The sequence below is a fragment of the Telmatherina bonti genome (assembly GCF_933228915.1).
Source record: "Telmatherina bonti genome assembly, chromosome: 10".
Classification (NCBI taxonomy): Eukaryota; Metazoa; Chordata; class Actinopteri; order Atheriniformes; family Telmatherinidae; genus Telmatherina; species Telmatherina bonti.
The window spans coordinates 42,255,951-42,277,825 of record NC_136628.1 but is presented as its reverse complement, the minus strand read 5'-3'; the positions used below and the strand labels follow the sequence as shown (position 1 = coordinate 42,277,825).

The window sequence follows — 21,875 nt, the reverse complement described above, 5'->3', positions numbered from 1 at the left end:
AGCTCTCCAGACCTCTCGCCCGCAACATCTGTACATGGCCAATAAATTGAACAGAAAACAGTTGATTTATAGATTTATTTGTCATTGGATAAATTCCACAACAATTTGGTGTCAGAAGTGGGATCCCATGTGTTTCTGCCGGGACCGGACTGAGGGGCAGGCTGCCGGAATCCAAACAGATTAATCTTCAAACCTCGAATAGGCCTTAAGAGTGACGAGGGCCACAGTCACCGGTTTCGGTCGATCACGAAGGGATCTCAACCCACGTGTGGATTTATCTGGTGAGAAGTATATTTTTCCAAATTATAATTTGATTGAAAGTGGTTTTTGATATAATATTATAGACTGAGTGATTCTTAATACTAATCGAACTGAAACAGTTTTGTTTATAAAATTGTCGACTGTTTTCATAATAATGGTGGTTGTGCTCCTTTTCCCCAGGACTGACTTTGACAATAAATGAAAATAAAGCAAAAATAAAACAAAAACAGAGATTTAGACTCTACGAGATTAGGTTCCAAAACGAAGCCCTGTGAGTATGAGATCAGGTTACTAAACGAAGCCCTGTGAGTAGAAATACGAGATCAGGTTACTAAACAAAGCCCTGTGAGTAGACTTTTAGGACTGACATAATAGAAATATAAGAGCCTTTGGTTATCAGGCCCCTCTCTTATGGAATAAGCTCCCAGTTAGTGTTAGGGAAGCAGACACCCTCCCCACCTTTAAGACTAGGCTGAAGACTTATCTTTTTGATAAGTCCTATAGCTAGGGATGGTTAGCATCCCTTAGTTATGCTGCTATAGGTTTAGACTGCTGAGGGACATTTCCTGATACACTGAGCTTCTTTCTTTTTCTCTTTATCTCTTTCTTTTACCCCCCCCCCCCCCCCCCCCCCCCCCCCCATAACAGTGTAGCATCATTAACATGTATGTCTCCTGTCTCAGCAGGTCTCCCTGGCCGGGAGTAGCAGTTCCTGTTGTCTGTTGTCTTTCTGTCCTCTTCCCCCCACACAGCAGAGGCAGATGGCTGCCTGTCCTGAGCCGGGTTCTGCCGGAGGTTTCCTTCCTGTTAAAAGGGAGTTTTTTCCTTCCCACTGTCGCCAGTGTGCTTGCTCAGGATGGGAGATTGAGTTGGACTCAACTCAATCTGTTGGTTTCCTTATATAGGCTGTTATGAATTGGCCTTCATTATGTTTTCCCCTCTGTCTGTAAAGCGTCTTGAGATGGCATTGCCGTGATTTGACGCTATATAAATAAAGTTGAATTGAATTGAAATTGAATTGAATAAGACCAGGTGACGATGGGGACTATAGGGGGAAAGGAGGAGCAACCTAAACCAAATTCTATGAAGGTGTTTTTAAAGGAGCAATATGGTGAAGACGTCAGTAAACTATTTAACGTTCTGCTGTGAAGAATGTGGGTTTCCAGAAGGAAGCTTTATGAGCATGTATCAGATGAAAAAGTTGGAACAGGAAAAAAAAAAAAAAAAGAAATGAAAAAATACATTAAAGTGTGGGCTGGTTCACTCTCCATAAGAGGAATTAAAAATAGAGGTCTGACCTGCTATTCTCTGGAGAGTTTTGTGGAAATATTGTAGGAGATTTTTGTTATTTTTGGTGACTCTTTTCATGGGTGAATTAAAACTGTGATTGGCTGGCTTGGTTGACGTCACAGGGCCATAGCGGCCATTCACACAGAAATCAGTGTGTGTAAGTTTGCTCATATGGTGGCAAGTCCCGTGAAGGATCTGCAAATGGTAAAGAACAAGAATATATATATATATATATATATATATATATATATATATATATATATATATATATATATATATATATATATATATATATATATATATTAAAGATTGAAAATCAGATCACGGGCATTTCTCCAAAAGATGACAGTAAAGCCTGGTTATGGCAGACTCTGTTAGATGAGACAGAACGTGCCTGGATGGACCAGGAAAGAAAAGAGAGAATATTATCTTCCTCTAACAGTTTAGTGAAGAGGAGGTTAAAGATTAAATGACAGACAAATATGTATTATTGCAGAGTTTAGCAAATTTTAAGAAATTTAGAAAGAACTGTTAGAAGCAGAGGACGAGTTCAGAGCACATCTAACATGTTTACATGTATTTTACAAACTACTGATCAGTGCAGGTGGAGGAGATAAGGAGAAGCTTGGATGAGGAAGGCAGAGCAAAGGAAAGGAAAACATGAGAGAGCGAGGTGAGGAAGAAGAGTGTGTTCATTAAAGGCCTTATGCTCACTGAAGGGGATGATGTCAGCATTTTTAGTTGTAACAACACATTGGATGAAGTAAAGAATAAACCAAAAGATGAGGGACGTGATTTGTGGCGTTGGGAGCGGATTCTGTTGGGTTGGTGTGCGTTGCGTGGACTGGATGGGCTCGGGCTTCTGTTTAATCCCTTTCAGACATTAAATGGTGACTTTTGTTTCTTTAAGATTACAGTTATTTTATGTTTATTATGACTAAATAAATTGACGTTGACTGAAAATAAACGGAGAACGACTTTGGGCTGTGCTTGTTAAATACCCAGCTGAGAGAGATCTCAAGCTTTAAAACAGGAACGACACACCAACATCATCTTCATGTGTTAAAGCTGCGTTATCTTCTTGGCGAGGTCATGTTCAGCTTTCCCAGGGAAACACTGACTTATGGATCCACTGCCACTATAGTCTCACACAGATACAGTTATGATCCAAAGTCCAGGATTTTCACAGCACAGAACATGGTCCACATGATATGTTTAACAGTATTCAACAGAAGATGGCTAACTCTTCAAGATGGCGCCGCTGTGTATGGCACGCCGTCCGGGTCTGCTGAGTTTGCTGTCAGTTTTAGCTTTTATCGTTGTTGTCATTCGAAATGTATCATCTCTGCTTGTGTACGATCGCCTCACGCTGCTACAAATACGCGACAACATAACCAACTTGCCTGGATGTGCTGAAAATGGACAATCAAACCCGCCACCACCGTTTCTAGCCTCAGTGCCAGCCTATCTGTGGCATCCTTTCTGTGTGTTGCCGCGCAACAAGAAACATAGGAGACGTGGAAAGAGAAGCGGTGTACGAGTCAAGATAAAAGCTTACCTCGCATCCAGTTTATCCGATTCGTGTGATCCAGCCCGTTTTAAGGAAATATCCACGGAATACGGAGGATTGGATCTACATCGCTCTGCAATACAGCTATCGTTGGCTCCGACCGGCACTCCCTGGCGCCGGCTGTCCTCCTGTTCCTTGTCGCCGGCCTGCGTGGATCCAGCGGCGGGGCTGCGTGAAGGAGAATCTTCGCTCGCTCTGTCGTGCTGCTCCTTTGTCACCAGTGAAATCCATGCCAGTGCACGCAGCTCTGTTGAACGCTCGTTCAATCACAAATAAGACATTTGTCCTAAATGATTTTATTTCCACGCACGATTTGGATTTCCTCATGGTCACGGAAACCTGGCTTAGGCCAGGTGACAACAGCGCTTTTTCCGAGCTCCTCCCCCCTGGCTACTCCTTCCTGAGCGCACCGAGGTTGGCAGGCCGTGGAGGCGGGCTTGCCACTGTGTACAAACATAACATCAGCTGTCGCTCTATCCCTTGTAAGAGCTACAGTAGCTTTGAACACCTAGTATTTCTGTTACAACTGGCATCCCCCACACTGTGTGCTGTTCTATATCGCCCCCCACATATAATAAGGATTTCATTTCTGAATTTTATGATTTTCTTTCTGATATGATGCCCAAATATGACAGTTTTCTTTTTTGTGGGGACTTGAACATTCATGTCTGTTGCCCATCCAGTAATTTGTCAACTGACTTTCAAAACCTGTTAGCCTCATTTGATTTAACTCAGTCAGTAAAATCACCCACACATAGACTCGGTCACATATTGGACCTCATAATGTCACATGGTCTCCCAGTAAATATTTCAGAGATATTGGACACGTGCATCTCAGACCACCTCCCCATTCTTTTTGACTTCACAGCTCCTTCAGCTCAAGCTAAATCTTCTGCCCCAGCTTGTAGCCGTCGTGCTTTTACTTCCGCTACAGCAGGTGAATTTGCTGCTGCCTTTATGGGTACTGGTTTGTATGCTCTGGGTGAACTGGAACATCTGTGCCCAGAGGAATTTATTTCCTCTTTTAATTCTACCTGCTCAGAAATTCTGGACTGTGTTGCACCCTTTAAGCTGAGGTCCATCAAACCTAAACCAGATCCCTGGCTGAATAACCCCACACGTGCCCTGAGAAGGCGCTGCAGGCAGGCTGAACGGAGATGGAAGAAAGACAAGCTGCATGTGTCTCTGGGCATACTGAGAGACTGTCTTTCTGACTATCAAAATGCTGCTAAGGAAGCCAAATGTAAATATCTTTCAACTGTTATTTCCACTAGCAGCAATCGCCCTCAAGTTTTGTTCAATACAATCCAGTCTGTGACTAATCCTTCGGACAATGTGTTGATAAATGTGTCTAAATCCACCTGTGACGCATTTCTCCATCATTTCACAGACAAGGTGGCCTCTGTTAGACAGAGCATTAGCAACAATAGTGCTGCAGCTACTGCTCCACCTTGTGCCCCGCCTCTTGCCCCTGCAGCTGTGTTGACTGGGTTTGAGCCAGTATCACTCTCTCAGCTCTGTGAAGTGGTTCAGAAGCTGAGACCAACAAGCTGTCCCTTGGACATTGTCCCATCTAGAGTTTTAAAACAGGTTTTTGACACAGTGGGGCCATGTCTACTTCCTTTTTTCAATTCCTGCCTGCTGTTAGGGTCTGTTCCGGCTGTTTTTAAGCAGGCTGTGGTCAGGCCACTTATCAAGAAACCTAACCTAGACCCAGCAGTTCTCTCAAATTTCAGACCCGTGTCCCATCTGCCATTTCTCTCTAAAGTATTGGAAAAGCTGGTTTTTTCACAATTACAATCATTTTTGGATCAGAATCACATTTTTGAGAGGTTTCAGTCTGGTTTCAGAACGCGCCACAGAGTCAGCACTCCTTAAGGTGCAAAATGACGTCTTGCTCTCCCTGGATTTAAAGCAACCTGTGCTGTTGGTAATGCTTGATCTTACCGCAGCATTTGACACAGTGGACCACTCTGTCCTTCTCACTCGCTTAGCCCAGCAAGTGGGTCTTCAGGGACCTGTGCTCCAATGGTTCAAGTCATACCTGACTGATAGATCTTTCTCAGTAATGATTAATGACCTCTCTTCATCTTCAGCTCCTCTGTCTTCCGGTGTGCCACAGGGTTCCATTCTTGGCCCTGTTCTGTTCTCTTTCTATATGTTGCCCCTCGGCTCTGTGATATCCCGCCATAATGTCTCATTCCACTTGTATGCAGACGATCTCCAAATCTATCTGCCAGTTTCCCAGAACTCCTCAGACACACAGTCCATCTACAGGTGTCTGGATGACATTAAGCAGTGGCTATCGCAAAACTTCCTCTGTCTGAATGAGTCAAAATCTGAATTTATCCTCTTTGGTGCCCCCAGCCCAGCAAATGCAGCTCCATTGTTCACACCTCTCAAAAACCATCTCAGTCAGACAGTTAGGAACCTTGGAGTGACGTTGGACAATAATCTCAGACTCAATAAACAAATAGACTCTGTGGTCAGGGCAAGCTTTTTTCAGCTTCGCCAGTTGGCCAAAATCAAATCCTTTCTCACTCGTCAAGACCTTGAAACAGCCATCCACGCCTTCATCAGTTCACGTTTGGACTATTGCAACGCCCTCTACATTGGACTCAGCCAGGCTTCTCTGCACCGTCTACAGCTTGTGCAGAATGCAGCTGCCCGCCTTCTCACCAACACACGCAAACATGACCATATCTCCCCTGTACTGTTCTCTTTACACTGGCTCCCGGTTCAGTTCAGAATTCAATTCAAAATCCTTCTGTTTGTTTTCTGCTCCATCCATGGCCTTGCACCTCCGTACCTTTGTGACCTCCTGACTCCTCACCAGCCCAGCAGAGCCCTGCGCTCCTCTGATCAGCACCTCCTGGTGGTCCCTCGGTCTAGGTGTAAACAGTGGGGCGATCGGGCCTTCGCAGTGGCAGGGCCCAAACTCTGGAACTCTGCCTCTGGAGTTACGCTCCATCATGGACCTGCCTCTGTTTAAGGCCAGGCTAAAGACTCATCTGTTTAGATCAGCCTTTGGCTGTTGAGATTTTTACATGTGAATGAACTGCTATTTTATATTTTTACTTGTTTTTATCTTTGTTCAGCACTTTGGTCAACTAAGGTTGTTGTAAAGCGCTTTATAAATAAAATTTGATTGATTGATTTGAGAAGAACATTATAATTATGAGACTATAATCACATGACTAAATGATTCAGATGCAGCCTCAGAAGCTTGTCTGCTGCACGGCGTCGACCACGGCAGCTCACCGCCCCTTTAACCCTTGTCAGCATGCACCATGGTCTCCACAGGGACCCCAACATGTTAACATGCCCGAGGGGGATTCAGGGGGTGGACTGGGGAAGGGAAAGTTTTGGTCTGGACCACTGCAGAGTTCTGGGTGTCACACATGCTGTCAGTCAGGACACTGGAGCAGAAACGGTCCCTACAACCTGCTACAACACTCCACCTCCCTCCTGTGTCAGCTCTGAGTCCTGGAGCAGGACCTGATATGCAGATGTGACTGCAGGGACCCGGCCACTGCTGATGGGGCCCGGGGATCCCAGAACCAGAGGGTCTGGCAGAGCCCTGCTGGTTGTGACTGTGAACAGTGTGGAAATGGATTTTATGGGGGACATGTGGGCTTGGTTTTCACCTTAGACCTCTGGAGGTGATGGATCCTCCTTGTCCTCAGACTGACTGTGGGATTTTCTGGAAGTAAAAGACTAATGGATGTGGCCGGCAGGCAGCACGAGTCCCACCCCGACTACAGAGTCAGATGATGTTTTCTGGAATAAGCTGCACCCTGATTCTGTCAGAAAGACTACTGTGTTCACTCAGTTCTCTGTGGAAAACCTGGATCTGCTTCCTGGAACCTTTTGCCCCCCTCTCTGATCCTTTACATGTCAGTCTTTATTAATTACACATATGAACCTGATTTATCTACCAGGAAGCTTTAATAGGCATGTGTTGGGCACTTCCTGGCATAAATTTCTGCTTGTATGCTGATTGGTGGGGGGGGCGTGGTGACTGTAGTGGATCTGATTCCTGAGCAGACCGAGTGGTCCGAGCTGAATGATTATACACACCTACATATATTCCTGGCCTTGTATCCACACGACCAGGCCAACAATTAGGCCAAAGATCAAACATTTTCATTATTTCTGCTTAGCTTCATACTACACTTTGAACATGCATACAAAGTTCTGCAGTCCTGCAGACTTTTGCAACTGAACAAGGTCCCAGTATTTTCTCTGCTCTGCTGCTGTGAAACTAAACATCAGTTCTTACAGACAAAACAACTTCTGGCACGCTCTACATCTCTAGCTGTGCCTTATCACAAAACATTTATCTTCAGTGTCTCTGACAAAACATGCACCAGGCAGCCGTTACGGTGGCAAACCTGTTTTAAAGACAGCACACAGATGATTGCTGAGTATTCCCGGCTCGTGTACATTTCTAAATTTTCAGCCCAGACAACATAAGGCTGCATTAACTGTATGACAATAAATAAGGTGGTAATTTCCTGGCTTCGGTGTACGCCACTCAGGTGCAATATGACCAATCTTAGTAGAATATTAGGAAAGGTTGGAATCCTCCGTGTTTTTATTTGTTGACAGCCCGGTGTGTTAGTCCTGATCTGACTAAGTTAGTCCTATTAATTTAACATCAAGTGCTTTTATTTGACGAAGGGAAGCAACTCTTGTGAAGGCTGCCAGTAGACAGCCCGGTCTCTGGGTCAACATGCTCAACAAATAAAAATTTGTACCCTGTAGGTCTTCAAAATACCATAAACATGAGGCTGATCATCTGGGATAATATTGATCTTTCCAAAGGTTAAGCTAGTTATGCTGGACCGTTAGCCGTAGCCTTTTCTGATACACACATTTGTGTTAAGTCCAGTGGAGAAGTGTGTGTAACAATGAAAAACGTTCTCAAGAAGGAGGTGTTGCTGTGTGTGTGGGTGTGCACGTGTGTGTGTGTGAGTCTTGTTGTAGTGGATGAAATCATCTTTAACATCAGTGTTGGATGTTTTATTCCTGATTTGACTGTCAATCGACACACAGTCCTACATCCAGCCTCTCTACTCCCCGCTCCTGCCGATGACACGCACCATGACTGTGTGGCTGGACTGGCCATCCTCTGCACCCCCAGACCTGACCTCTCTGACCGACCTCGAGTTGACCCTGACTTGATGGCTCCGCTCTCAGAACCCAGACCCAGGTGTGGGTTTTGGAGCGCTGTGGAAACACCGTGGTTTCCTGACATCTGATGGTGACCCAGTTCGTCACCGTCGCCTTATTGACTCCCTTCTTTCTGCCATTTTGCTCCCCTGACAGGTTGCTGTATGCACATGTGCACTAACTCTTCTGACCCTGTCTCTACAGGTGACTCTCCTGCAGATGAAGGCTGCGTCTCTGACCCACCCTCCTCTTGCAGCCTCTCACTTCCTCTTTTCTCTCACGGCCCACAGATGGAGAGATTTCCTCCTTGGTCTCTCTCAGGCCTTTTCAGGCCTCTTGGACCAAAGCACTTCCTCTCGTGCTGTTGTCCATGCGCATGCATAAAAGGGGAGGACCAAATTGGTCCCCCTGTAGATTCTTTTTGCAGGTCCACCTGAATGGGCATGGGCCCCTCCGAGGCTCCCCCTCCTGGCACGACCCTGTGTGATAGTAATGTTTTAACATACTGTGCTGATCTCATGTGAACCTTTTCAGGCATTTGCTCTCAGGTTTCTGCAGCCATTCCTGAACCAGCATCTAAGCAGCTCCGTTTACTTCAGCCTGGAGACTTTGTACTGATGAGAAGCTTCAAACGTCAGTGCTGGGACCACCTGTTTCAGATCCTTCTGGCGACCCAGACAGATGACCGTGCTACTTGGCTACCGTAATACCATATCATTGCTGCAGGGAGGTTCCTGTACCGACCGTGGCTCCCCGGCTTGCTGCTGATCCTGACGCAGCAGCGTAACGCACCACCCGACAGAGGGCAGAATAATCCCTGTGGTAGCGTGGGTAGTGAGACAGTCTACTCTCACACCTGAAGACCAGCCACCGTTCTCAAGCAATCTCAGTGTGGAGTGACATTAGCGTCCACCTGCAACAGTAGCGTGCCAAGCTCCAACGCAAGCTCCGCCCACACGGCATCATAGAGAGAGATCGACCCTGGCGTCCATTTAGGGTTCATGTCTGATCATTAAAGAGCTCAATGTATTGTTTGGTTATTTTAGCTATCATCATTGTGTTTCCTATTGTCTTCTTTAATCACTCTGCTTCACCCCCTGTTAACCGCTCTGCCACTCACTACAGTTCCTTCTTTGACCCGCGGTCGCTGAGTGCCCAGAGGGGTTCTGAGGGCAACCTCTGGCGGTTAAAAGTGAAGCCTTTGCTGAAATCCATTCAGCTGCAGTTCCCCCTTCATCCGCTAGGGGTTGGCTCCAAAACAGAGCAAATCCCCATAGGCTCCCATGTTCCCATGCGGGTCCTTTTTATTGACAGGTACCAATCTCTGGCTTCAAGGACGAAGGACATAGAACAACCACGGTTTTTAGCCGGTAAGCAATATGACTTAGCTTTAGCCCGTTTACCTCCGTTAGCTGGGTAGCTCCCGTTATCTCGGGGTTAGCTCGGTTAGCTTTTAGCTACAGAAACCTCAGAGTTCACTCGATGTCCGTCAGCCGCCATGACGCTCACAGCCCCCCTCTCAGCTCCACCTCTTTGCCCTATGCTGATTTCCCTGTTGTCGGTCTTTTCCCGGGTCCCAAGTCTGAACTTGAGAAGTAAGTGGATGATTGCTTTGAGATGGTGACTGGCATGTCTGCTCAGAGTAATAATTGGATATTGCTGGCTGAGCAGGTAGAAGTGTTTGTTGGAGTTGCCTGTGTGGTCTGCCTGGGGCCCAGACCTGTGCTGCATGTAGTTACCCCGCCACCTGAGTTTGAATCCACCTGTATGATTGATTTGCTCTCTTCTGAAAACCCTATCCCTTTCAGATATGTATTTCCTTGGATGTTCCTTTCCTTGTTACCCGCACACAGTCCCCTCCTCTCTGCTTCTCTGGTGTGACGAAGCGAGATTTTACTTGCTTCATGAGCTCCTCTCCGGATACTGGTTTTGTACCATGCTTGGTGTGACAGTGTTTATGCAGTTAATTTTCTGTGGCCTGCGCCGGCCTTTGGTGGTGGTACGGTGGTCTGGTTCTTAGGGGCGTGCTACCATCGAAGTGGACTGCTATATGGTCCCCTGTCACCCTTCTCTTGCCTACAGCTGTCTTCCTGGGTTTCCCATCTGCCCCCTTATCCGGTCACTCGGTCCAGGCACTCTGTTCATCCTGACGACTCAGATGCTTCTGCCTACATCAACGCTATTGGGGTTCCATTGCAGTATTTGTTGCCCTTTTTGTTCTGTGTCTGCTGTCTCGTCCCATTGTTTCAGAGCCTTGTTGGTTGGGCTGATTTACTCTGCCTTAGGATGTCGCATTCCTCGGCTTGTTTATTACTCTCTTCCTGCTTCAGATCTCCCTCTCTTTGATCCTTTTTCCTTCTTTTTTTGATAGTGATGGCTTTTCTGATTCTGACTCTGACACGTGAGTGTTTTTCCTTTCAGGATGTTTTATGACGCATTTTCTTCAACCCTGCCGGGAGTGATCATTCTGATGTTTTAGTTTCCTGCATCTCTTTGGGTAGTTAGTGTTATTTTATGGGTTTGTTTTGTTGCTTTGTTATGTTCGTGAATTGTGTTTCTTTTGTGTTGATCCTGAAAGGATCAAAAGGGGGGAATGTGGTGGAATTATGCGTATAGTGTAGTTTTAATATGTTACTCATTTATTAAGTTTCTTTTAAGTAGTACAAGACATATATTCTGCATAGTTAGAGTAGTTCAGTAAGCTTGCTTTAGTAGATTCATGCATAAAACTAAGTCCAAGCTAGCAGTTGTTTTGACTAGTGCTGCCAGGCAAAGGTTGTTTGTGTATGCTTAAAGAACACTGTAGCACTCTGAGCAGGGGCAGAGCTCTCGAGACCTCTCGCCCGCAACATCTGTACATGCCCAATAAATTGAACAGAAAACAGTTGATTTATAGATTTATTTCTCATCGGATAAATTCCACGACACCGACTTACTACCGACAATGTGGACCAAGCTCTGACACCTGTCGTACAGGGACCGCTCGTACAAGGGGGTCCGGTACCCCATACTCCTGGAGTACCCCCCACAGGAGCCCCCGGGGGACACGGTCGAATGCCTTCTCCAGGTCCACAAAGCACATGTAGACTGGTTGGGCAAACTCCCATGCCCCCTCCAGGACCCCAAAGAGGGTATAGAGCTGGTCCACTGTTCCGCGACCAGGACGAAAACCACACTGCTCCTCCTCAATCCAAGATTCGACTATCCGGCGGACCCTCCTCTCCAGGAGCCCTGAATAGACCTTACCAGGGAGGCTGAGGAGTGTGATTCCCCTGTAATTGGAACACCCCCTCTGGTCCTCCTTCTTAAAAAGGGGGACCACCACCCCAGTCTGCCAATTGTGATGTTATTTTAAGTGCTGATAAAGGTTTGTAGTGTTACCTGGTGAGGTAGCAGCAGTAGCGAGGCAGGTTCTGCATAATACCTGATGTTGCGCAGCATCTTCTTTTTTAAACCCAAAAAGTTCCACACAACTGACGTGCTGTTCCTCTTTGGGTATAAACTTTGTGCACCGTCGGGTTCTGTCGAGCCTGAAGCCTTTGTGCAACTACTTAAAGCGCAGTAGACGTTTCTCTCTGTGTGCGCAGCTGTGCGCTGATCGCAAGTCATGTGACCAGATCTTGCGACCATTCATGCTACTCTCTGACATACCTGATGATGTCACACCGCTGGTTGTCGTGGAGACTTAAATATTCACACTGGTAAAACTCAGGCCAATGACTTTATGAACCTCAACACCTCCTTCTCTCTCAGACTGGTCCAGACTCCTCCAACACACAAAGCCGGCAGCACTATGGATCTGGTCCTGACTAGGAACTGGTCCACAGTCTAGTGTCTGTCACTCCGCTGCACCTCTCAGACCACCTCCTGGTCACATTCTCAGCCCTTCTCTCTCATGGCGCTAAAAAGGCTCCGAGGACGGTTTCCTACCGCAGAAACCTGAGATCTCTAAGTCCTGCACAGCTGTCTGATGAGGTTAACTCTCCCCTCTGATTCAGACTCCTCCTTCCTGTCTGTTAATGAGGCTCCAGAAACACTCTGCTCCTCTCTGGCCTCCTCTCTGGACAAACTCTGTCCTCTGCTGTCTAAAGCAGCCAGACTAAACCCTCCCAGTCCATGGCTCACTGAGACGTCACAGAGCAGGTCTCAGGCCAGCAGAAAGAAAAGAAGTCCCTGACTTGTCAGAGTCCCAGCAGAACCTCTCAGTCTTCACATCCAGCCTGACGGCTGCCAACATAGACTTCTATCAGAAGCAGATCCACAAAGCTCCCAACACACGGCAGCTGTTCATGGCCTTTAACTGTCTTCTTTCTCCAGCAGCTGCTCAGCCTCCCGCCACGCTGACTGCAGACATGTTGGCTTCCTGTTTTACTGAAAAGGTTGCTACCATCAGGAATCACTTCTCTGAGCCTGACCAGCTCAGTCCACCACATCCAGCTAGTGGTGCCACACTTTGCTCTTTCTGCCCTCTGAATGAGGACCAAGTCTCTAAACTTCAGTCAACTCTAAAGCCACTAGCTGTCCTCTGGATCCGGTCCCTACCGACATCCTGCAGAGCATTTTACCTCCAATCAATCTGCAGTGACCCATATTATCATCTCCTCTCTGGAATCCGCTGTCTTTCCCTCTGTCTTCCAGCAAGCTCGGGTCACCCCGCTGCTGAAGAAACCCACACTCAACCCAGTCCAGGTTGGAAACTACCGGCTGGTCCCACTGGTGCCGTTCATGTCCACACTACTGGAGCGGGTCGTCTTCAGTCTCCCAGTTCCTCCATGATAGAAACCAGTTAGATCCACATCAGTCTGGCTTCACTCCACTGGAACTGCTCTCCTGTCTGCTACTGGTTCCCTACCACCAGATCCACTGGTCAGTCCTGGTCCTGCTGGACCAGATCCACCGGTCAGTCCTGGTCCTGCTGGACCAGATCCACTGGTCAGTCCTCAGTCCTGGTCCTGCTGGACCAGATCTACTGGTGAGTCCTCAGTCCTGGTCCTGCTGGACCAGATCCACTGGTCAGTCCTGGTCCTGATACTTCTGGACCTGTCTGCTGCTTTTGTCACAGTGAACCATCAGATTCTACTCTCCACTCTCTGAGCTCAGCATCTCTGGATCTGTCCTCTCAATTCAATTCAACTTTATTTATATAGCGTCAAATCACGGCAATGCCATCTCAAGACGCTTTCCAGACAGAGGGGAAAACATAATGAAGGCCAATTCATAACAGCCTATATAAGGAAACCAAGTTGGAGGTCCAACTCAATCTCCCATCCTGAGCAAGCACCACTGTTCAATATATTGCATTTATTTTTGGGATCTTTGGCTTTCTGTTTACTGACTTAAACAGCTCAAGCACTCGGTTTTAGCATGGCTGCTAGCTCTCTTCCCACACCCCGGTCCCCTGCCTTTTCTTGCTCGGTGTGTCTGATGTTTAGCTACTCCTCCGCCTCCTTTAGTGATAACGGTAGGTGTATTAAGTGTAGCAGCTTGGCAGCTTTGGAGGCGAGGCTCTGTGAGTTAGAAGCCCAGCTCCGCACTCAGTTAGGGAAGCAGTTAGTCAGCAAGCCCCCATTAGCCAGTGCGGAGCTACCAGCCAGGGCAGCTAGCCCACCTAGCGGTCCCTCAGCAGTTCCCGCGCAGCCGGGAGCCGAGGCGGGCTGGACGACGGTCAGGCGGAAGCGTAGCCCCAATCCAAAACCCACTGGCCACCACCGACCTGTTCACGTTTCTAACAGATTGTCCCCGCTCGGCGACACACCCGCTGAGGCAGAAACCCTGATTATAGGTAGTTCCATAGTCAGAAACGTGGCTCTAGAGACACCGGGGACCATAGTCAAATGCATTCCTGGGGCCAGAGCGGGCGACGTTGAATCGTATCTGAAACTGCTGGCTAAGGCTAAACGTAAATACCGTAAGATTGTAATTCACGTCGGCGGTAACGACACCCGGTTACGCCAATCGGAGGTCACTAAAATTAATGTTGCTTCGGTGTGTAACTTTGCCAAGAGCATGTCGGACTCCGTAGTTTTCTCTGGTCCCTTGCCAAATTTAATCAGCGATGACATGTTTAGCCGCATGTCATCTTTCAACCGCTGGTTGTCTAGGTGGTGTCCCGATAACAACGTGGGTTTTATAGATAATTGGAGCGCTTTTTGGGGAAAGCCTGGTCTTATTAGGAGAGATGGCATCCATCCCACGTTGGATGGAGCCGCTCTCTTATCTAGCAATGTGGACTCTTTTATTAGTCAGCTAAATTGACAACTCAGGGTTGGGACCAGGAGGCAGAATTGTAGTCCTACACGCTTTTCTGCAGCTTCCCACCTGCCGCCACCCACCCAAAACCCCATTCCGACAACTCTCCAGCAGTAAGAATTAAAACACAAAAACTTGGCTCGGCTCTCTGAGACTCTAGGAACCACAAGTAAGCCTGCAGTCTGCGAACGAAGTACTCTGCTTGGTATATAAGGAACAATGAGGTCTTTGATATATAGTGGTGCCTGGTTGTGGAGGGCTTTATATGTAAGGAGAAGGATTTTAAATTCTATTCTAGATTCAACAGGCAGCCAATGAAGAGAGGCTAAAACTGGAGAAATATGATCTCTCATGCTGGTTCTGGTCAGGACTCTGGCTGCAGAATTCTGGATCAGCTGAAGGCTTTTCAGGGCATATTTAGGACAGCCCAGTAATAGAGAGTTACAGTAATCTAGTCTCGAAGTAACAAAAGCGTGAACCAGTTTTTCTGCATCACTCTGAGACAGAATGTCCCTAATTTTGGCTATATTACGTAAATGAAAGAAGGCTGTTTTAGTAACCTGCTTAATATGTGGGCCAAAGGACAGGTCAGGGTCAAATATTACTCCAAGGTTTCTCACTGTAGCACTGGAAGCTAAAGTAATGCCATCCAGGTTCATTACAAAACTGGAAAATTTAGCTCTGAGTTTTTCAGATCCAACGAGAATTACTTCAGTCTTATCTGAGTTTAAGAGGAGAAAATTTCTAGACATCCAAGTCTTTATGTCTATGAGACAATTTTGTAGCCTATTGGGCTGATTTGTTTCATCTGGTTTAAAGGATAAGTATATCTGAGTATCATCTGCATAACAATGAAAGTTTATTCCATGCTGTCTAATAATTTTGCCTGAAGGGAGCATATATAGCGTGAAGAGTATTGGTCCAAGTACAGAACCTTGATGAACTCCATGACTTACTGTAGTTTGTGAGGAGGACTTGTCATTTACATGAACAAACTGAAGTCTATCAGATAAATATGATTTAAACCAGCTTAACGCTGTACCTGTAATTCCAATCACCTGTTCTAGTCTCTGTAACAGAATGTTATGATCGACTGTATCAAATGCAGCACTAAGATCAAGCAAGATAAGTACGGACACAAGTCCTTTGTCTGAGGCCATAAGAAGGTCATTAGTAACTTTCACCAATGCTGTCTCAGTGCTATGATGAGCTCTAAATCCTGACTGAAACTCCTCGCATAAATTATTTCTGCTCAGGTGGGCATGTAGCTGAGCGGAAACTATTTTCTCCAGAATTTTGGACATAAACGGGAGGTTAGATATAGGTCTATAATTTGCTATCACCTCTGGATCCAGAGATTGCTTTTTAAGTAAAGGCTTGATTACAGCAGTTTTAAATGATTGTGGTACATATCCTGTCACTAAAGACATATTGATAAGATTTAGTAGTGATGTATTAATTAAAGGGAAAATGTCCTTAAAGAGGCTCGTTGGGAGAGGGTCTAAGATACAGGTGGATGGTTTAGATGAAGCTATTATTTTAGTTAATTCAGAGGGTTGGACAGGACAGAAACTATTTAGACACAAGTCAGGTCCTGGTTCTAAGGATGCTTCGGAGACCACAACAGGCTCAACATTATAGGTAGAAGGAAGAGTATTGTGAATTTGATCTCTAATAATGTCAATTTTATTCCTGAAAAAATACATGAAATCATCACAGCTAAGTGAGAAAGGAATACATGGCTCCACAGTGCTCCGGCTCCTAGTAAGCCTGGCTACAGTGCTGAAAAGAAACCGAGGGTTGTTTTTGTTTTTCTTTATCAATGATGAATAATAAGCTGTTCTTGCCGTACGTAAGGCTTTTTTGTATACGATTAAACTTTCTTTCCAGGTTAAGTGAGACTCCTCTAGTCCTGATGAACGCCATCTGTTTTCCAAACGCCTTGATGCCTGTTTTAGAGCTCGAAGCTGGGAATTAAACCAGGGAGCCTTCATAATCTTACCTAATTTCTTCTTCTTTAGGGGGGCAACATTATCCAAGGTTGTACGCATTGAAGCTATTATATTATACGTATTTCTGCTGTAAATGTATTTATTCCTGCTGTAATCATGTTTATTCCTGCTGTAATCATGTTTATTCCTGCTGTAAACATGTTTATTCCTGCTGTAAAGTTGGTCTTTTTAACATGGGAGTCTATGGGGATTTGCTCTGTTTTGCAGCCCCTAGTGGATGAAAGGGGAACTGCAGTTTTATGCACTTCCGCATCGGCTTCACTTTTAACCGCCGGAGGTTGCCGCTTCGTTGTGACCCATTATGGTGACCTTGTCATGGTGTACCTGCCTCTCACCTGCCAATTATTGGGATTGATTCAATGTTCGCTGCAACTCAGATTGAGCAAACAATTTCACTAAAACAGGACCGTGTATCTGTGACAGAACTCAGACCAGACTGTACCTGGACCATATCCCAGAGCACCTACCTCTGGGCTGATATAGTGTCTCCTGATGATGTACCATAGTCTGCAGCTACCGAGCATGTGCAGCAGCGAGCTGCTTATAAAGACGATGAAGCCGTTTTTATGAAGACCTGTAGAAACAAAAACCACTTAAAAACAGGAAATTCTGGTTCGATCTGGACCAGGTCGGAACAACTTACTATAGGTTTCCGTCGAGGACACGTATGTGAGCAGCAGCAGGCCCGAGTTCTCAGCAAGACCACAAACCAGAACCAGACCGCTCAGCAGCAGATCTGGCAGCTGGCCGGCCAATCGGACGCGGTAGAAGGAGAAGTAGGCAGCGGCCATCAGGAAGCGTGGCGCCGAGTGGAGCCCGATGCAGCTGCGCCAGATGTAGCGTTCTGGGGCTCGGCTGATGGCGGCACTGATGGATGGCAGGTAGTTGGACACCTAGAACGAGGGTGGAGACAAAAGCTGATTAATGTTTAATGATCAGGTGTATGAAGAGTTTTTAATTGACCTTCCAGAAGAATCTGAAGTTCAGATCCAGAAATATTTATCTATGATCACTGGCTGATCACCAAATAACAGCAAGGAGAACTCCTGTCCTCAGGCAGTAATGTGCGCCACAGACACGTTATCTGTCCACACGCTTAACTGTCAGCTAAGTCCTGAAGACTTGTGTGATTTGCAGTGTCCAAATGAACATCCATAAGTCCGGCTCAAAGACGCCTCTGATGAGTAAAAAAAAACTGTTGAGTGTACCAGGCACAGACCCCAACCACCCCACTCCGGAGCCAGCCATGCATCTGCCTAGGAGGTGGCGAAGGAGGTCCCCAACCAGAGACCCCCGCAGTCAGGGGAAACATGCCCCAGCAGGCCCAGGCCGGCCGACCCCACCGGACACCGGCTGCCCAGGGCAGACAGAGCGCGGGCCCCAGGGCCCCAAGAGCCCGAAAGCAGCCCCCGCCCCCACAGGCAGACGGCTCAGCCCACACCGGTGGAGGGCCGGGATCCCCCTATCTAAGACACAAGGAAGAGGCATTGAACAGTCTTATTGAGGTGGGCAGGAATGACTTCCTGTAACAGTCCGTGTGACAGCGATGCTGTCATAACGTCATATTATAACCAACTGTCATCCGATAACCGTCTAATGTACGGTTCCGAGTTGTTTAATCTGCTTTTACCGCTTATATAGGAACTATTTTACGTTGGCCTGGATGTACGTTTTATACCAAACAACCGCTGTCAGGCTGCAGCGCGTTTCTCTCATCCACCTGTTAAAAGACGGCTGATCTGAACCAGCTGGTTAACGCGTTGCTATGGTAACGCCCCGTAACGGAGGGATATTACAGTGTTTAACTGGCCGAACTATGTATAGGAAAATAATGCAGCCAGTTGTCACTGACAATGGTATAAACTATGTTTAGGTGAACTTCCACAACCTACTGCAGTTATTCTACATGGACCTGCAGCCGGAGCCGACTGAGACTGGCCGCCTGGGAGTGCTTTAGGACGGGAGAGGCTCCCGCTGCTCCTTCCTTACAGTAACTGCAGAACAATATGTGCCTTCAAGTCAGTCGCCAAAACACCAGAAAAGTCTCTAATAACTCCAGTAAAAGCTGCTAGATTTGTCGCTTTTAACAAAAAAAAGTCTCCAGATTTAGCGAGAAAGTCTCCAAGTTGGCAACAGTGTCTGAATGAAAGCAAAGCGGCTGTGGGAGGAGTTTACAGCACAGCGCTGCAACGCCAGAGACGCTCGATTAGCAGCTGAAGACAGCAGGAGAGGAAACTGCAGAGAGAAAAATAATCACACCCTTTTATTTTTATCATCGATGGAAACCCAGATCGTACTGAGATTAAAATATGATTCATCGGCCAGACCTACCCCCAACATGCACTTCCCTCCCAACCCCCACCCACAACCCCCCCTCCATACTCCACCCTCACTCGCACACCCAAATATGCACCCCCCCCCCCCCACACACACACACACACACACACCCACTCCCTTCATCCACACCCCTCCAACACAGGCACACCCAATCACACCCACCCATCTGCACACATCCCCACCCCATCACCCCCCATCCACCTACATCCCCAACCCTGATCCACGAGGCCGAGGCTGGGTGCAGCGATCAAGACCACCTTGATGGCCTTTCTCACCACCCAGCGCCACGTGCACACCTCCCAATACCCTGCCTGTGTGTGATGGGGGGCGGGGAGGAAGAGGGGTCGAGGGATTTAAGTCTGGAGGAAACTGAGCCGCCAGCGGCACTAGGCATGCACCCCACTCCCGGGGGGAAGACCCCTCACTCACAGAGGACACCCCCACCTGGGGACATGAAGTCCCCCCTTGTCCACACATCAACACTCACACACACACGCCATTGTCTCAACACAAACACACACTTCCCAACACATACAGGTCCACCCACACACACATTCAGCCCACCCTCAAAACCATCCTCCTGACCCCCGCATCACATCCAAACCTCTCCCACCCAAAACACCCACCTACCCCCCACCCCACCACATCCTCCATCTCCATCCCACCCCCCAATCCACCGCATCTCAACCCACCTATGGACATGCACTACCAACCCGCCACATACATACACCCCTCACTCCCCAATACATACACCCCTGCCCCCCCCCCCCATATACACCACCACCACACTCCCTCACACACACACACACACACCCAAGCAACATCCCACCTCCCCCCCCACACACCATCACTCTCCCACACACCCACCCTCCATACACATGCATCACCACTCTCCCCCATATACACACCCCTGCCACCCACACACACACAGAACCACTCCCGGGAACGCACAAACCCACAATTGTTGATCCCTCTAAGGAAACGTAACTGCAAAACAATAATTCCCTCTCCAGTTCCTCTCTGATCTTTTCTTCGACCGGTGAGACTCAGTTCAAGGGGTTTCTCTTTTAATATATTTTATAACGAGTGAGAATCTGGTTATGAGGTTTGAACTCTCTAGAACTATCCCTAGGATTAGTTCTTTGAATTGTTTTTAATATCCAATAAGAAACTGTTGCTGACGTTAGTTTCCCACCAGTTATTTTATATAATATTACTAGACCCTAGTGAGGAACTGTTACTGAAGCTAATTTCTTACTAGAATTATTTTCATAAAAAACCCTTCAGAGAATACTGCCGAAGCCTATCTCTTACTCGTTTGGGGGGGGGGGGGGGGGGGGGGGTTATAAGAACAGCATAATAGTTCCAGACCTTCTGCCTCTGCTGGCGTCTGGGTAAAGGGGCTTACCTGAAGAGTTTGAGGACTCCTTCCCGCTTTCTTGTCCTTAAACTGGAAGAATGAAGAAGCTAAGTTTTTGTTGGGAGGTTAAGGATATATCTTAACTCTTACCCCTTTTATTGAAGTTTTTTAGGGTATAACAATGAGATTAATGCAAACAAAGAATAATAAAGAAAATTCCCCTGAGGGTTTAACCTCCCTAAGCCGCCACCTTATCGTGGTGGAGGGGTTTGTGTGTCCCGAAGATCCTAGCAGCTATGTTGTCTGGGGCTTTATGCCCCTGGTAGGGTCACCAGGCCCAGATGGTTATCCAGCTGAATTCTACAAAGAATTCTGGACAACACTGGCTCCAACCTTTTACAGCATGGTATTAGAAATAAAGGAAAAACAAAGAATACCCCCGAATATGAATTTAGCTAATATTACAGTACTATTAAAACCAGGAAAGGACCCTGCATTTCCATCCAGTTATCGTTCAATTTCATTAATAAATGTAGATCTCAAAATAATCAGCAAAGCTCTAGCCAGAAGGATAGAAAAAATAACCCCTTCCATTATTCACGCTGATCAAACAGGCTTTATAAAAGGTAGACATTCCTACACTAACATGCGCAGATTAATTAACATAATAGATTATTCAACGCTACACAATCTGAAGTCCACAGTTATTTCTTTAGATGCAGAAAAAGCATTTGACCGTGTAAACTGGAAATTCTTATTTACAACTCTCAACAAATTTGGGTTCAGGCCATCATTTATTGAGTGGATTAAAATTTTATACAGCAGACCCAAATGCATGTGTAAAGACTAAAGCCTGTTACATACTCCACGAGAAGCGAGAACTGAGTTCTTGTTCTTGAGGTCGCAAGAACAAGAATAAAGTTCTTGTTCGGCATGGCATTCATGCTCCACAAGAAGTCACCCTGCCGAAGTCTTCATACGGCCCACCCACTCCAGCATCCGTCATGCTGAATAAACTGATCGATAGGTGGCAGCACACAATTGATGTGTCGTCTTTGGTCAGCCGAAGAAGAGCAACAACAAACACACAACGGGGCCTATAAACAACACGGTAACACCATGGCAGCCTTGGCACTTTTTGAGCTGATAGAGGAGGAAAATGAAGAGGAAAACAATGTGATCCAGGCGGAAGATTTGTTGTTATTATTGTCGATAGCCGAGATGAAAAAAAAAGGCTAAACGTAGATGGTGTGTTAGACCGCTGAATACAACCAGGGTTGAGCAGGGCGAGTACAACGTTCTGGTTCAACAGATGCGGGCCATGGACGATGAGATACTTCTCATATTTCCGAATGTCGGCCAGTCGTTTTGACAAGCTTGTCTACCGGATCACGCCGTTCATTCAGCACGCTACCACACACAGCATGCCGATCGGTATTCAGGAGGGATTAGCAGTCACACTCCGAATATTAGCCTCTGGTAGCACACAGAGCAGCGTAGCTGCTAGCTACAAAATGGGGTTTACAACTGTGTCTGTGCTCCATTGTCTCCGAGGTGTGCAAAGCGATCTGGCTCGCCTTGAAGGACGACTTTGTGGCCTTCCCATCGCCAGCACAGATGG

At 46.9% G+C, this 21,875-nt stretch overlaps 1 protein-coding gene across 1 annotated transcript in view; it reads right to left on the bottom strand.

Moving 5' to 3' along the window:
• The window catches only part of LOC306761747 (post-GPI attachment to proteins factor 2-like), a 56,546-nt gene that overhangs the window by 1,359 nt on the left and 33,312 nt on the right, over positions 1 to 21,875 (bottom strand). The window contains exons 3-4 of the mRNA XM_079248024.1: positions 17,201 to 17,450; positions 17,025 to 17,131 (exon numbers count right to left, since the gene is read on the bottom strand). Of these exons, the coding sequence (XP_079104150.1) occupies positions 17,025 to 17,131; positions 17,201 to 17,450 (357 nt within the window). The remainder of the gene's footprint in view (positions 1 to 17,024; positions 17,132 to 17,200; positions 17,451 to 21,875) is intronic.